The 17008-nt window shown below is 40.2% G+C and overlaps 2 protein-coding genes across 5 annotated transcripts in view; one reads left to right on the plus strand and one right to left on the minus strand.

The window, feature by feature from the left end:
- Snap25 (Synaptosomal-associated protein 25kDa) overlaps positions 1 to 17008 on the plus strand; it is a 271616-nt gene that overhangs the window by 17118 nt on the left and 237490 nt on the right. For 3 of the 4 annotated variants that reach the window (XM_070210840.1, XM_015169290.3, XM_002058732.4), the window contains exon 2: positions 10936 to 11032. In XM_070210840.1, the coding sequence (XP_070066941.1) occupies positions 10937 to 11032 (96 nt within the window). In that variant the 5' untranslated portion in view covers position 10936. Of the gene's footprint in view, positions 1 to 10935; positions 11033 to 17008 lie in introns of those variants that run through there. The other variant, XM_032440812.2, reaches the window with a different exon arrangement.
- On the minus strand, positions 4628 to 6458 carry LOC138911515 (uncharacterized). The gene is made up of 3 exons (XM_070210835.1): positions 6414 to 6458; positions 5154 to 6272; positions 4628 to 5083 (listed from the first exon to the last, which is right to left on the minus strand). Exons 1-3 carry the CDS (start codon positions 6456 to 6458, stop codon positions 4628 to 4630), a joined length of 1620 nt encoding a protein of 539 aa, XP_070066936.1.

The following is a 17008-nucleotide window of genomic DNA, read 5'->3' on the forward strand; positions in this document are numbered from 1 at the left end:
GAACACCAGAAGTAACGTGAGCCCGTTTAGAGGTAGTCAGCCTCAGCATTACTCCTTGGGTCCTACCTTTTAAATAAGAATTAATCCAAAGCAAAAGAGACTGAGGGAAACCCATTCGGTCAAGTTTAAAAAGTAAAATGTCATGGTGCACAGAGTCAAACGCCTTACTGAAGTCGGTGTAAATGACATGTTTGCATTTTCGAAAGGAAAGCATCATTTAACAAGGAAGTAAACTTAAGCAGATTGGTCGTAGTTGACCGATTCTTTACGAATCCATGTTGAACAGGGGAAACAATTGATTTGCAGAAATGCTGTAAATTCGAAGTGATTATTTTTTCAAATAATTTAAGAATAGACAGTTTTGCAATGACCCTGTAACATTGTATATCACACTTCCCAACTTTCTTGTGAAAAGGAATGATATAAGATTCTTTCCAAAGAAATGAAAAGACAGAAGTTTCAAGGGATAGATTAAAAAGCTTTAGCAATGGATAACGAAGGGAAGAACTACACTCCTTGAGTGTACAACTAGGAATATTGTCAGGTCCAGGAGAGTAGGAAGATTTTAATGAGTTTATAGCTAATAGGAGAGAGGAGCGTGAAATAATCGGAGAAGGTATTGAACCAGCGGAAGAAATAGTATAAGGGTAAGAATTAGTATTAGGACAGACTGAAGAGTAAGTTGATTGAAAAAAATTAGCAAAGAGGTTGGTAGAATCAGAGTCATAGCCAGCTTTATCCATCCTAAGAAAAAAAATATGGCAAGCTTCAAGATTTACGCTTACGGGGAAATTGCCTTTTACAACGAGTTAGATAATTCTCATAGCATTGAGAATTAAGAAGAAAGAATTTCGACTTGGCTATGGAATATTTAGCCACGTCTGTACACGAACCAGAGTTTTTAAACTTTTTAAAATATTTAGATTTTACATTTTGTAGATGTGATAATCTGGGAGTAAAACAGGCTGGTTTTGAAAAAGTAGTCGAAGGAATTGACTTGGGAATACACACATCTAATAGGGAGTTTAGGGTGATAAATCAAAAAATTATGGCAGCGGGGCTTATTGGCTGATGAACACGAAATGAAAAGATTACAATTCAGCATTGCAATCTTTAAAGTATGATGATGGACATCCTCAGGAAGAGATAAAAAACGGGACCTAGGCACATTAGAAATAAGGTAGTGGGTCACAAATACAAGGTCTAGTTTAGAAATTGAATTGATTTGGAACAACGAAAGATCAAGCATGCAATCTATAAAATCATGCTGTGCTGAGGGCACTAGATAATTTTCAGCAGTGAATAATGACCAAGAAATGTTCGGCAAATTAAAATCACCCAACACCATAAATAAGTCATTATCACGCACGTGTGAAGAAACCTGTAATATAAGTAATATGTTTTATATAAACTTAAATATTAGAAGAAGGAGGGTCATACGAGCATAGATATTCCGTGTAGGAATGGACACCTTAGCTGAGACAATCTCAGCGTCAGTAGGCGTACTCAAACAGAAAAGTTCTGATGGCAGAGTGGCTTTAACGGCATTTAACAACAAGATATGGTTAAATTTAACCATGTTTCTGAAAATGCTATTATATCCGAATCGAAGAAAGTGCTGGCCATGAAAAGATTTTTAAGCTTTGAAATGGGAACTCTAACATTCTGATAATGAATTAAGATTTGGTCAGAAGATGAAGTACGTTTTTTGGGGCAGAAATAGAACCCTGCAGTGAAGGGATTAGAAGGTTGTGTGTAGTTACAAGCCTTTTTGCAACTAATTAATTAGCACTGCTTTGTGTGCAACGAAATTCGATGTTTTATATTTTGTTTCAAATGTATTTATTTACCGCACAGGGCACTTATTATAGTTTACGAAATGTTATAATATTGCTCGGCAGTCAACTCGAAATAGCTGTGCCTTGCTTGCGATCAAACGAAAAACTAAAACTATATGCAAAACGAACGAAATTGAGCTCCGCTCAGAACGATGGGCAGCGGGCGTCAATGCAGGAGGCAAAGGGGCCGATGAAGAGAGTAGGCAGCAACTTACAAAGAGCAAACATCATTTACTCTTAAGCTGTATTTATGATTATTGTATTCTGCTGTTACTGAAGAAGCGTTAAATACTCTTCGCGCCAACGGGCCCAAAATACTTGTTGGAGGTATGTAACGCGCTGAAAATAGCTAAGCCGATTAAAATTAAGCTTCCTTAGATCACGCTCAATGTATGACGAAGATGGCGCTGTACCCAGAAAGTGTGCGGGTGTCAAGACTTCAAGATCATCGGGATGCTTTGAAAGTGGTAGTAATGGACGAAAATTAATAATTGCCGTGATGTGGCAGACGAGCGTGCGCAGCGAGTCGAAGTCCAAGATGGAAGGGCCGACAGAGCGATAAAAATGGTGCTTCGCAGTCTTCACAGCGGCTTCCCATAGCCCGCCAAAGTGTGGAGAGTGAGGAGGGATGAACAAGCATTCAATTGAATCGGATAGGCAAAACTCGTGAACAGCTTTGACATGCTCGTCACTCAGGAACAGGCGGCTCAGATCTGCCAGCTCATTCTTAGCGCCTATAAAGTTTGTCGCATTGTCAGACCAGATCCTTGAAGGTCGAGTGCGAGTCAGGATGAACCGTTTTAGGGCGTTTAGAAACGATATTGTAGACAAATCCTTTACAAGCTCTAAGTGTACTGCCTTTGTAACGAAGCATATGAACAGGCTTATGTAGCATTTCACGGGAGGCCTGTTGAAGAATGGTCCACAGTAATCAACGCCAGTGATCATAAAAATATACGATGTGTCGAGACGATCAGCTGGTAGATCTGTCATTATGTGCTCTACCAATCGTGGCTTGGCACGAAAACAGATTGTGCATTTGGCAACAATAATAGAGACTGTTTTACGACCGCCAATGGGCCAGTATTGGAGCCGATTCGAAGCCAATACGGCACGAGGTCCAGCATGCAAATTCTGTTTATGAAAATGGATTATTATTGCCTGGGTCACAGGATGCTGAAGAAGCAATATAATCGGATGTCGCGCTGAGAAGTCCAACAACGAATTTTTCAGTCGTCCACCGTGCGGAGTAAGCAGAAGTCGTCAAAGAATGGCACGAGAGAGGCCATTGAGCTAGACCGTTTGACGGGCCTTCCTTCCATAAGTCTAAGAGTAGCCATTTGCACTGACCGTAGCAACAGATGTGTGCCATGACGCACGTGGCTTACAGTTAGCTCAGATTCTCGGATTCAATTTACAAACTTGTAAATGTATGTAAAGACGCGTTGCAGCTTGGAGAACGAGTTGATGAACTTGCAGCCAATTGAGAGATCAAGTTGCGATGCAGTTCCGAGTAAAACCTTGTGTCGGAGTTCTGGCAAGGATTCGGCAGGTACACAGGAGGCAGGGCACTCTTCCTTTTCTTTTCTGACAAAGCTTGGGCCATGGGTCCATAACGGAGACCTGCAAAGCTCACTGGGCAGCGCTTCTCGTAAAATTATATCAGCCGGGTTTAATTCAGTGGGAATATGATGCCATTCCATGCTAGTAGTGAGCTCTTGGATGGCTGCGACCCGATTGGCAACGAAAATATTGAATTTGGAAGCATCATTGGGAATCCAAGCCAAAACTACAGCAGAGTCTGAGCAACAGTAATAACGACAGCTAAACACTTTCAGTTGGCAGATTTCGCTGAAAAGTTCAGCCAATAATGCAGCTCCGCAGAGTTCCAGCTTTGGTACAGTGATAGTTTCCACAGGCGCGACACGCGACTTGGAACACAAGAGACGTACGCTTGTGTTGCCATGGCACTTTAAAACTGTATAGACGCATGCCCCATAAGCGCTCAGGCTGGCATCACAAAATCCGTGAATCTCAACTGTGCTGTCTGATGAGAGTGCCCGACGGGGATACTGGAATTGCTGAGTCTGCTCAAAATCAGCGCAGAAGTTGACCCAGGCTGTGCTTAAGTGTACAGGCAAGCTCTCATCCCAGTCCAGTTTTTCTCTCCAGAGATCCTGCATAAAAATTTTCGATTTTGTTATTAAAGGCCCAACAAGACCAAGGGGGTCGTAAAAACGACCAATTGAGGAGAGGATTGATCGTTTTGTCAGTCTCGAGGGTAGCCTTAGTGGAGAAAAAGAAAACAGTCTGAGGCGGGATCCCAAACGAGGCCTAACGTTTTCGTGATATCGCTGCCATCGTTGAACTTAAGCAGCGATTCTCTATCCTCTTCCGATATGCTTTGGAGTACAGTAGCGTCGCTAGAACACAATTTTCGCTGCTTAAAGTTGCCCTTGGCGAGTAGTCCAGACGTTTGCTTCAATATCTCGACTGCATCTTGAACACAGCTACCACCAGAGATGAGATCATCCACGTAGAAATCCCTTTTAATAATGTCAGCGCCAATAGGAAATGCCTGCTGCTCATCCATGGCCAGTTGGTGCATAGCCCGCACTGAGAGAAACATGCTGGTTTTATGCCGTAGGTGACGGTGTCTAATTTGTAAGTCTGTATCTTCTGATGCTGAAAATCATGCCACAGGATACATTGAAGAAAGTTCTCTGCTGGTTTATATTTGCATATGTCGCCTGTGAGGGCGACTGCGAATGTACGAAAACGCATCAGTATCAGTGCATCATCAGCGAGTGTCCAGAGGTAGTAGCTGCCGATCCATCAAACACGACCGTTAGCTTGGTTGTAGTACTATCCTCCTTCAGCACGCAGTGATGTGGCAGATAGTATTTGCATTGGCCCAGTGCAGCTAAGCTATTAAGTGGCATATGATTTAAGTCAAGATATTCCCTTATAAATGCTGTATGCTGGGTTTTCAAAGTTGGATTGCGGTCTAGTTTCCTTTCTAAATTAAGGAATCGGCGAATCGCCTGTTGATAGGAGTCACCCATCTGATCCAGGCTTTGTCGAAGCGGTAAGCGAACTGAATACTCGCCAGTCGGCAGACGCTTAAAATTGGCCTGAAAGTGTACCTCGCAGTCACGCTCCTCCCTGTTTGGTGATGACTCAGGCTCGGTACAAGATTCCAGCTCCCAAAACCGACGGATTAATTTGTCAATCTGTGCATTCGTCTGCAGATGCGAGTCTATCAGCAGATCTGGATTCGTCACTAATTGCCTAGCCACGGATGATCTGGCCAACGCAGGGCAGATCGAAAAACAGACTGGCTCCGATCAACATGTCGATTTGCTGAGATTTGAAGAGTTCAGGATTAGCTAGTTGTATGTTTGACGGAATGTTACATGATGCAGGGTCAAAGGTGAAGCCAGGCTGATTATCGGAGATGGATGGTGCAATCAATGCCGGGATGCATGTAGAGTATTCAGATACTCGAGATTGGACATTGATGTTTGCCGAAAAACCATCTGACGAAAACGCTGCATCACCAATGCCAGAGACGACTGCTGTGGACTTGAATTTGCGCAGCTGGTGCTGATGAGCAAGACGAGAGGTGATGATGTACAATTGCGACCCAGAGTCGAGCAACGCACGGCAGGGCACCAAGGATCCAGCGCGATTTTTTACATTGATGACGGCAGTGGCAAGTAGGACGACGTCGTGGTTAAGATGCTGGTCGATGAAGAGTGTCGACGATGAAGTTGCCGCCAGGACGTATTGAGATGACGTATAAGTTTCGACTTCTTGAAGATTGTGTGAGCTAGAAGCAACGCTGTGACTGCTTGTGTTGCCAAGATGCAACAGGCTATGATGTTTGCTTCCACAGACTCTGCAAGTGCTGGAACCACAGACTCTCAGCTGATGTCCCCTTTGCAGGCAATTAAGGCACAGCGAAAGCCGTTTGGCTTCATGAAGGCGCAGCGAGGGCGATAATTTTAATGGCAGACATTTATAAATGCGGTGGCCTGCGGCTTCACAAAATACATATGCATATGTTCCATTCTTGGTCACCACAAACGTTCTTCTTCTACTGTTGTTCTGGCCTACCTGGGAGCCAGGCGTGTACATTGTCGTCGCGTGATGCGCATTTTCCAGCCTTTGACAACGTTTCTCATTGAAAGCTGTAAGCCGCTCGCATGATGGTATGACGTACAACGGCGCATTATCCCCCCAGCTAGCTTGCGTAGCGCTATCTAGATTTTGCAGCAGTGTGTTTACTATGATGCAGCCGGCAATCTGTTCCACTCTGCCCATCGATTTTAACGCACGTAAATGAGAGTTGACCTTATCTGAGAATTCGCGCAGTTGTGTCGTCGCACCCTTATCCACCTTTCTTAAACCCAAAATTTCAGCAATATGTGCCTGAAAAACAATACGCTTGTTATTAAAACACTTATCAAGCAGTTCTAAGGCGGCAGCATAATTAGCGTTTGACATTTCCAACGAGCGAATTGTATCCAGCGCTGTTCCTTTGAGGCATGACCATAGATGCTGATGTTTTACAATGTTGGTCAAATACGGATCCTTATCAATGACCGTGGTGAACATATTCGGGAAGTCAGACCATTCTGTGTAGCCTCCACTAAACTCCGGCTATTTAAGTTGAGGCAATCGAGAGTGGTTTGGAACAACAAAAGTAGAGCGCGGATCATCGGCTGCGGCGGAATTGAAAGTGGAACAATGTGGAGTCTGCTGAATCTTGCTTCGATTTCCGCGCTCGCGTTGAAGGGACACTCGTAGCCGCCTAATAATTGACTCAAAGCTTGACTGAAGATCCTCTTTAATGCTGGCCTTACTCACATCCAACAAACTATCATAGAATGTTTCAAATTTCGCCTCCAAGTCAGATGCCATGCAAATGTAATCTTGCAGTTCGTAGTCATCAACATCGCAAAGTCGCGCGGGATCAAGTTCAGAAGACAATCTATTGACTCGATCACTTAAATTCTTAATCTTAACTTCAAGAACTGCAGCCTGTGTTCCAACCGCCACTTGATTAGCAGATGTCGCCTCATTTTCATTTGCACTTGCACACTTGCTTCATGAAACATTGTTAATGTAGCGCACAACAAAGTTCACACAGCCGAACTACAATACAAAATTTGCGGGCACAGGTGTTTGTTCGAGCGAGATAGCGTATAGCTGGTTAAAGCGCGCGACGATTAACGTCGATTTTTCTACGGCGTCTATGTACAACGACAAACTGTATGCATATGCACAAGCAAGCGGTTAAGTACAGTTATTAGAGAGACTTGGTTAAATTGATCACTTTATGTTGAGGCTCGCAGCACTTAACGCACAACTTATAGTAAATATGCGCAATGAAATTATAAAATGAAATTATAAACAAATTGCGAACAGAAGGGAAACGAAAAAGTAATAAAGAAAATTCAAGTCACTAAAGGTCACTAAAATGTGTAGTTACAAGCCTTTTTGCAACTAATTAATTAGCACTGCTTTGTGTGCAACGAAATTCGATGTTTTATATTTTGTATTTGTATTTATTTACCGCACAGGGCACTTATTATAGTTTACGAAATGTTATAATATTGCTCGGCAGTCAACTCGAAAAAGCTGTGCCTTGCTTGTGATCAAACGAAAAACTAAAACTATGTGCAAAACGAACAAAATTGAGCTCCGCTCAGAACGATGGGCAGCGAGCGTCAATGCAGGAGGCAAAGGCGCCGATGAAGAGAGTAGGCAGCAACTTACAAAGAGCAAACATCATTTGCCCTTAAGCTGTATTTATGATTATTGTCTTCTGCTGTTACTGCACGCAGCCGTCGCTGTTATCTCTACCGGTCACTTGACCAAACAAGCTGGTTACGCTTTTTAGGCTTGAACTCGTTAACTATCATGTGTGGAGGCCACAATTTGGGATCACAAATGATCGGGAACATATCAATAATTTTGAATGATGATATTTCACGAGGGGTGGATGAAAGTAAATTTGGTTATTGACACGCTAGCAGAAGATTTGCTAGCAATATATTGCCAATGACTCAGAATGGTGTCCGACGAAGGTCGAGAAACAAAACTTGCCTACGAGGGGCAACTACCGTTAAAGTAGGCGCTGATGGGGCTTCGGGTAATATAGGAGTTGAAGGATCTAAAGTGGCACAATGATTATTTTTAACAATCTGGGCAAGATTGCACGCAGGTCTACCTTTGCGGCAAGGAGCTGACGGGGCGGAGGATCAGGTACGGACTCGACTGGGACTACTACAGGGTTTGAAACTAGGGTAATTGGACAGTCGCTTGGGGAAGGCGATAAAGACAACATTGGAGATAAGTCCAAGTTGCTAGGTAGGGACAAGAAAGGCGTTGGTGTCTGAACAGACGTAGAGGGCAACTGCAAAAGTTGAGGCTCCAGCCGGCGATTGGTTAGAGACTCGAATTTGTATTTGCCAAGCAACTTAAAACTCGAGTCAAAATTACTCGAAAGCCGCTTAGCCACATTATTCAGTTTTTAGAATTGATTTCTCATAGAATTATACATTCTGGAGGAATCAATTTGCTTGTCGATGCAATCTGGACATGCCCAACGCCGCTACAGCCCTTCTTGGCAATTGCAGCGATCTTGTGGCAATCACGCCCAGTGAGACCTGCGCATTTATCATGCATCATATTCTCACACAGCCAGCAACGTGCAAGGCTTCTTAGAGCACGACATAATTATTATAAGTGTATGCAAGTTGCGAGAGCGCCGTTTGGACCGTTTGGAACGTTTGGCTTACTTAAAGCCCACAAGTTTTGAAACATCTCCACGTCTGCGAATAAGTACGAGCTCTTCCATAATGACATAAAAAGTAACTGGCTTATATTATGCATGATTATGATAAAATGCATAAAGCCAGAAAGAGAGCGAAGGCAGTGTCATAAGTCAGAGAGCTCAAATGTTTGTAAGCTTTCTGATCTATATTGTCTCCACACAATCATATGAAATTTCCAATCCTCCATAGAGACAGGAGACACCTATCGATACATTTTTGAGGTATCGGTTGTAAAGCAAACTAGTGCAACCGAAATCGTGCAAGGGTTTTATATAAGTCCCTTTGAATAGTTGGACCTACCATCAAAGTCTCCCTTAATGACATTGACGTTGATGTCTTGCTTGATGCATGGAAACTTCGTGTAATTTGGTGGTCATTGTATTTATATATTCCGCAAGTAAGGCATCATTTGGCAGTCTAAATGAATAAATCAAATACTTTTTAACTCATTCTAAACGCCAATTTGACCTGAAATCTGCCAGATTCCTCCCTACCCACATTCTGTTTAAAATTTCGCTCACTTATAATTTGTTCAGTTGTTTGTATTCCCTGGGCTCAGTTCTGATTCCAAAAATCGTTGTACCAGAGTGTCGAGAGAAATGCTGACTAAAGGTCTGGGTGATGAGGCTTGCAAAGATTTTTCTGAAAATTTTCAATAATGATGTTGACATAGACGTAAGTATTGTGCTAACTCCTCAAAAATAATGTTTATTTGATATCCAAAATCCAAGAGTGCTCTTGTGTGTTAGTGTTATGCCAATCCATATTTTAGTTGTACTACAGCTGTGGCTAAGATTACTTGTTAATCACTAAAAACATGACTTATAATATATATATATATAAGCCTGTTACTGGGCAGCAGGTATGGCAAAAATAGATGCTTTTAATTGTGGATTCTCGCTCTCAGACCTGTGAAGTATTGTGTGGTATGGCTTTGCACACACTAGACACTTCAACCCTCCACATTTTTTCAGCATGCGCATTATTTTAAACAGTTCATGCACAGGCTATGTTGCTTGACAAGCCCAAGGCGTTAATAAATGGGTTTGGCGTTAAACGCTTGACGGTTTTCTAGACTAAGATCATTGACTGCATAATAGCTGCAAGTAGTAACTGCCCTCTGATCACCCTTTACAAATTACCGGATATGTCCCTTATTAGCCTGTTGACTTGGTTTCGTCTTTCTCCTAGTTGATCAAGCTTAAGTCGCGGTTCATATTCAACAAGACGTTGGGTTTTTAGGATGTCCATCAATTACCGTTTACATTTTCATTCAATAAACTCACAAAATAATATATATAAAAAAAAAAGTTGCCAGACAAATATTTAATGTTTATCCACCCAATCCTAATCAATAAAATAGGGGAGCGGATGAATACCGGAAAGTAAACGGCAAAGACCTGTATTCCAATTATGCTTCGCAACAGCATCTGCACAAAGCCACATACGATGTTCACAGACGGTGAGCAATAAAATATTTATCGGCGTAAGCGACAGCCACTGCCCAACTCAATAAGCAAAGTGTTGCCTCGCAGTAACGAACACGGCACGTTGGACAATCAAACCAGATATGCACAATCAAAATTGATCTGAAAATTACTCACCAAGAATGTTGGAACTTTGTATTAATTAATTTTTTGCATAAATTGATTGATTTTTCATTACTTAATTTACATAAATCCAAACCTAAATCCAAATGTACAGGTCCCACAGACAGCTAGCCGGCAAAAGAAATTAATTGGAGTCCTTAAGCTCGTGCTCTCCTGGAGATCACAGGATATGTTTGTCAAATTGTCGCTTAATCTAAGCGATTGCGAGTGCACTCTCCACATTTGCTGTTTGGCGATAGCTAATAAATAACAGATACAATTTTAGAAGCTACTTGTCAAATTTAGTCACACTAATTCTAAAAGTACCGTGAACTAAGAGGACCTACGTTCAAAATTTCATACATAGACAGACAGATGGAAGAAGGACAGACAGGCGATCATAGGTAGATCGACTCGGCTATAGATGCTGATTAGGAATATATTCACGTTATGGGGCGGAAATGTTGCCTTCTGCCTGTTTCATGTATTTGCAGGAATATATTAATGCCTTTAACCATTTTTATTCCTGTTTTTTATCGATTTTCAATGAGTTCAAGATATAAAACCACATTGTACCCTTTAGAAATTTCTTTCTTTTTTTAGTTTGTAATAAATAAGAAAATATATTGTACTCGTTTTTAAGCAGTTATTCTTTATTTCCAGCATGCCAGCAGATCCTTCTGATGAAATACCTGGTCCACAGGTCCCCAAAACAGAATTGGAGGAGCTGCAGATCAAGTCACAAGGCGTCGCTGATGAGGTAAATACTAAAGCACAATTGTTTGTTCTTAGCTTTACATAATTTGTAGTAGTTTTTATTTTCTGAAACTAGTCAACCTTGAATAAAAGAGCTACTCAAATAAAAATCAAAATCAAAAACTGATATTATCGATTTTAACTCAATGTTTTCATTATGGATACTTCGATATGTATCTGCTGATTTTTGTAAAAACATCGAATAATCCTTGTACTATAAGTTCAAGCTGCCAAAATTTCTCGTAAAAAAATTGTGAAAACTTACAAAAAGCAGTAAGAGTGCTCTATTGGCCAGTGCCCGACTTGGGGATACCTTGAACCTACTTTTAACAACATTAAATGCAGCTCGGGGTCGTTTATCCTAATATAACTAAAATCAAGTAAAAGGTTCTAGTCGGGAGCTCCCAACTAAAATCAAGTAAAAGGTTCTAGTCGGGAGCTCCCAACTAGGGTATACCCTGAACCCTATATTTCAACAACAAATGTAGCACGCGCTAGCGCTCGTTTGTAGTAAAAACTATATATTAAAAAACGAAAATTTCCTTGGTAAAGTTCGAACTCGTAACTGACTGAATTACTTGCTGCGCCTCGACTCAACGGGCATACCAGCCACAAAAACATAATTTCCTCGATTTGGTTCGAAATCGCCTATACTCAAAAGCGGTAGCAATAATTGAACCTTAAGCAGAAAGATCGAATTAAAATAGCAGCACAGGAAACGATACTATCGCAATTGCAATGCTTTTGATAAAATTAGAAGCATGCACTCATGAATTTGTGTGCTTACATGTATATAGAAATTCAATAACTATTGTATTTTTTAACCGATCTTTTCTTTTTTATATCATCTTATTGTGTTATAGAACATTTGTGTATTCGCAAAAAGTCAAATGCATTTAAGCTATGCTGTAGTAGCGGGAGGTGGTGATAGCTATAAAATAAAAGATACTTGATATATAAATACTATTTTAGAAACTACATGTCAAATTTGTTGACTCTAGCTCTTTATATTTATCCAATGCGCTAAAAGTCGGATTTCTATATATATTTTGATCGATTACTTGGAAACGGTGCAAGTTATTGAATATCGGAATTAAACTCGATCCACACGGGCGGACCTACAGCTCATAGGTTCTGACATCCTTGAATTCATACATACGGCAGACGGACAGGCAAACCGTCATGGCTAGATCGACACAATTTTAATGATATATTTTTTAAGAATATTTAAGTATTCAATAGCTCAATAAGATTAAGATCGGAGAAGATGGTAAGTAATTTTATGTTTATTACTACTAAAGGAAACTAGCACGTAACCCGAGCGGCTTTTAGTGTGGGAAATAGAGGGTTCAGGGTACCCTCTAGTCAGGCGCTTCTAAGTAGAGACTCTTACTTGTTGTTTTATGGCTTTGTGGCTATAGAGAGATTGTAGAGATTGTAGCTCTTAAAGAGATTTTCGCAAAGTCGGATTGTCGAAAACAAACTAGTACTGCGAGCACTAGGAGGAAAATGGTTTCTCTTTATAAGATTGACGCTTTTATACATAGAAAAAGACGAGCATACATATGCGCATGACTAGTTCGGCTCAGCTATTGATGCTTAAAAAGAATACAAATGCCTGATGTGGTCGGAGTTGCTTTCTTCTGCCTATCATTTGCACAAGACCATTATATAATAAGACATTCAGACCAGGACCATTATATATAATAAGAATATTATGCGGATATGCCAAATATTATATTATTAATGTAATTTATATACAAATTAGTTCATTTGATTTTTGTAATGTTAAATTGCCGATCGGGGCATTAATTAAATAGGCGATAACAAATCTTAAGTCGTTAACCAGCTCATAGCGATCAAATATGACGATGCTCGTCCCGGCTACTCTGGTTTTGATGTCTACGTCGTAGCTGACAGTGGCCTCATATACAAAGGCCACCGGATCGAGATAGCTCGGCCGTGTGTGCCATGCCACCAGAATGAAGACCCTGATCGTACGAGTTGTGCGCTGCTTGTCGTGCAATTTATCAGGGCCAATACTTGGTCCCTGCATTCCGCCACAATGTTGTCGGGGACGTGCAGTGTGGAGCGGTTGTGGGCTACCGTGTATATTGTGACTTTCTTAAATATAATCTGAATTCTAGCATCTTAAAGCTAGATAAACTTAACAAGCTAGTGAGTTGTATCTGTGAGTTGTTTGGCGAAAATGATTTCTAGGTCAGCATGATCAAGTATGGTGGGGCTTACGATATTTAAAGGATTAAGATATTTAGAATGGGTGATTTTTATTCTTTTGGTTGCTTATTTTGGTGCGAAGCATTCTGTTTTTGGTTAACAGAGTCTAATACAGGTGACCCGTGTCGACCTGCTCTTTTTAGCCGTCTTTAACAAACAGTTAACAGTTTGAGTTTTCGTGTTTATTCTTACCTGGCTATTATTTGTTCCGATCAACTGTAACTCTGTCATTTTTCTACTCTGTTACTCTTTCGCGTCGGGGGTGCCGACTATCAGTTTCAAGGCTATGCCCAAGCAGTCCAAAGTGTTCGCCAAGTCTCGTACGTCTGTGTCTACTTCTAAACATTTTCGCATGTCGTCGTATGTCTCGCTAGTCATGTAGTTTGCGAGGTACGCTATCTGTCCAAGTACAGTATAATTTGCTTAGTTGCCTTGATACTTTGCTGCATCGGTAAGATAGCTGCCTGAAAATATCTTTTCGCTGCAATAAGACCTCATTTTGGATGAAAATAATTAATTAAGTGTATCTAACTTCACAGCATATTGCACTTAAGCGCCTCATATCGTCAGTTATTTATTACCAATTTCTATCAATATCATGTAAGTTAACTGCGCCTTCTATGATCAAATTTGGCAAATTTTGTAGTCGACATTTATTTGATTTGTACATGTTTGTTTGTTCTGCGCATGACTGTTTATTTTTTTTTGCTTAGATCGTGTCTTTTACCTTTCAGTACATATAGCCCTACATTATTAAGTGTGAAATTATAAAGATGGATAAAGCAAAGCGCGTTGTTGGGTTGACCATTAAAGAAAAACTGCAAATTATTGCAGCTATATTGACAACAAAAATGATGTTTGCACTAAGTACAAGTGCCATGGAAGTGTGACAGTTCAACAATTAACCGCATAATTAAAAAGCAAGCCGAAATCCAACAGTCTGCATCCGTTTCTGACTTAAAACGAAAGCGCCAACGAAAAGGTTTGCACGACTTGGTAGAGGAAGCGTTGTATATATGGTTTAAGCAACAAGAATCAAACAATGTTATTCTTGATCGGCATATCATTTTGGCTGAGGAAAACGAGTTTTTTACAAGGCTTAACGACGATTATGAACGGGACGAAACTGGCCCCTTTTATAAAGTAATGCCGAATGCTACATTTTATACTTGTGGAAATCAGTTAAATGGTTAGAATTCCCAGAAAGCAAGGCTTACAGATCAAAATCCCCACGCTGTTTTAAGAATGTCAATGTGCCGCTGCCATATTATGCCAACAAGAAAGCATGGATGACTAGCCAGATTTGGGAAGAAATAATCACCCAACTTGATGTTGAAATGAGAAACCAAAAGCGGAAAATGTGGTTCTTTATTAACAACGCAACAAGTCGCACTAGTGTAAAAGACTACGAAAACATCAAATTTTGCTTTATTCACCAAATACAACGGCTTTAATTTATCCTACGGACCAAGGCATCATTCCCTCTCTTATATTAGAGTATAGACGTATATTGGTTAAACAACAGCTGATTGCTGTAAACTGTGGAAAAACCGCAAATGCATTTTTAAAAACATTGTCGTTGCTGGATGTTCTATATTTTGTAGACTAGGGATGGAAGAAAGTAAAAGGGTTAACAATTCACATTTGTTTTAAAAAGGTAAGCAATTCATATTATTATTGTGGCTCTGAACTAATCAATGCGTTTAGACGGGATTTAACCTAAGTTTTGAGGGCGGAGATTCTATTGAAGTAAATGAGCCAGTATCTTACTTGGAACGAATATTGACGCAGATGTGTCTTGTCATGGTTACTTAACTGAGGAGGAAATTGTTCGTTCCCTAGTTAAAAAAAGCGATGAAAACAGTGAAGACGAAGACCTCCAAAATGATGATGACAATGGCGATGACATTAACACCCGTACTTTTATTGAAGGTTTTTGCGCCATTAAATTGCTGAGGAGCCTTTGCGTTGATCACAATTGTGATGATTTCTTACCAAATCTTGTTTCTTTGGAAAATACACTTTTAAATTTAAAATTGAATGTGGAAACATCGCAAACAAAGATAACTGATTACTTTTGAGCAATTCGATGCATGGTATAGTATTAAAAAACCAACCTAATTAATAATCTTTAAGTAACAGATACTCTTTTCAAGAATACAGATGTGTTGAATTTTGATTTGTTTTTCTTATGTAAACAATAAACTGTACTGAAGTTGAATTAAATGTAATTCAAATACATAAAGTTAATAAAAACTACAAAAATAATACATTTAACTTAATACTGTTAAATTAAATTCGGTGCAACTTAAAAAATAAAACTGATTCAATTTAAGGAAAAAAAAAGAAAAGTTAACTGCATTTTTAGGATAGCTGCCTCTAATGTCCGCGCAAAGTACTCGAGACATCTAACTAATAACTGTAATAACGTGCTTCCCACACATATAAAATCAGCATTAACCTATTCTTCTGAACATAAGGGGGTGAGTAAGTTTCTTAGTCTTCTGTTGAATTTGACTAGCACCTAGTCCCCTACCTCAAAAACCTTTTTCTGTCCATCCCGGTTAACCCGTTGGTTTTTGGGTGTTTGAACCCTTTGGGTTTTCGGCGATGCTGACCCTAAATTATTTAAAATTAAAGCCCTGATGGTGCCGGACTTAATCGCGGACTCATTGTCACTGCTTAGCATACTGAGAGAAGTTCATTAGTACCATGAGTGTCATCTTCAATGGTACGCGAAGCTATGGGATCCGTTAGAGAGTTTTTCAACGCGTCAAGAAAATTTTTTTGAAAAAACAACAGTATGTAAAGTTTTGGGCAAGGTCTTGGTTTTTTTGGGTGCCTGTCGTAATTTGGTTGTGAATAAATTTTCATTCGCAATTCTTGTCATTTTTGGTAGTAGTCAGACATAACCTGTCTAACGTTTTTCTGTGCGCCTCTATGAGCGCGACATGATAAAACTCAGCAGTTAGTCTTTTCACCAAGTAAAATTTATTATCTTTTCAATGGGAAGCGAGTCATCTAGAATAATCGGATTCGTAAGGCAATTTATACGTTTCTCTGTCGTCTCGATGGTGTACGACAGGCATATTTCGCTTTGTTTTGTAGCCGCATTCCGGACTCGAGCTCAAGCGCATTGACATTTTGACGCGACAAATCGTCAGCGACATGATCTTTTTTGACTGGCTTGTAGCACATGCTTGTGCTTAATGTCTCTCATTGCATAAAGGTAGTGAGCCATGACATGACATCTTCGGATACTAAAATGTTTCTGATTTTCTCGAAAGTGTTGCGTAAAGCTTATCTCAGCTGGATGGGCATTTTTTCGACCTTAACTTATAGACCAATTTTTTTCATTTTAATATGCGAGCGTGACTTGCTGATTATGCCGTTCTTAAGCAGGTTGTCCATTTCGGATACGACAAAATCAAAAATTTTGAATATATGGGATCATTATCTGTCGACAGAACTCATTAGAATCAGCGAAAGCCTTTTTGTTATCTTATTACCTTTTTAAGAAGCTTATCTTAATTACTGGAGGAGCGGCCACCTGTGATATTGAATAGTTTCGGAGACAGGCACACGTTATTTTTCAGACAGAGGACAGCCCCCACTTGTGTCAGCAGGTCAAGGCCAATTATCCCGTCAAACATATACAATACGTTAAACGTATACACAACGAGCACACCAAACACTCTCAACAAATATGTTTTCTTTATGTTTTTGGAGCCGTGAATGGAGT

The sequence above is a fragment of the Drosophila virilis genome, unplaced genomic scaffold (assembly GCF_030788295.1).
Source record: "Drosophila virilis strain 15010-1051.87 unplaced genomic scaffold, Dvir_AGI_RSII-ME tig00001170, whole genome shotgun sequence".
Taxonomy (NCBI): domain Eukaryota; kingdom Metazoa; phylum Arthropoda; class Insecta; order Diptera; family Drosophilidae; genus Drosophila; species Drosophila virilis.

What these genes read in the sequence shown, in the direction of transcription:
- LOC138911515 (XM_070210835.1), bottom strand. Translation starts at nt 6,458, where the DNA reads ATGTTCACCACGGTCATTGATAAGGATCCGTATTTGACCAACATT. An exon ending in ATCCGTATTTGACCAACATT is followed by an intron (nt 6,273 to 6,413) that starts GTAAAACATCAG and finishes ATTGTTTTTCAG; the next exon opens with GCACATATTGCTGAAATTTT. An exon ending in TGTTTTTCGATCTGCCCTGC is followed by an intron (nt 5,084 to 5,153) that starts GTTGGCCAGATC and finishes TCGCATCTGCAG; the next exon opens with ACGAATGCACAGATTGACAA.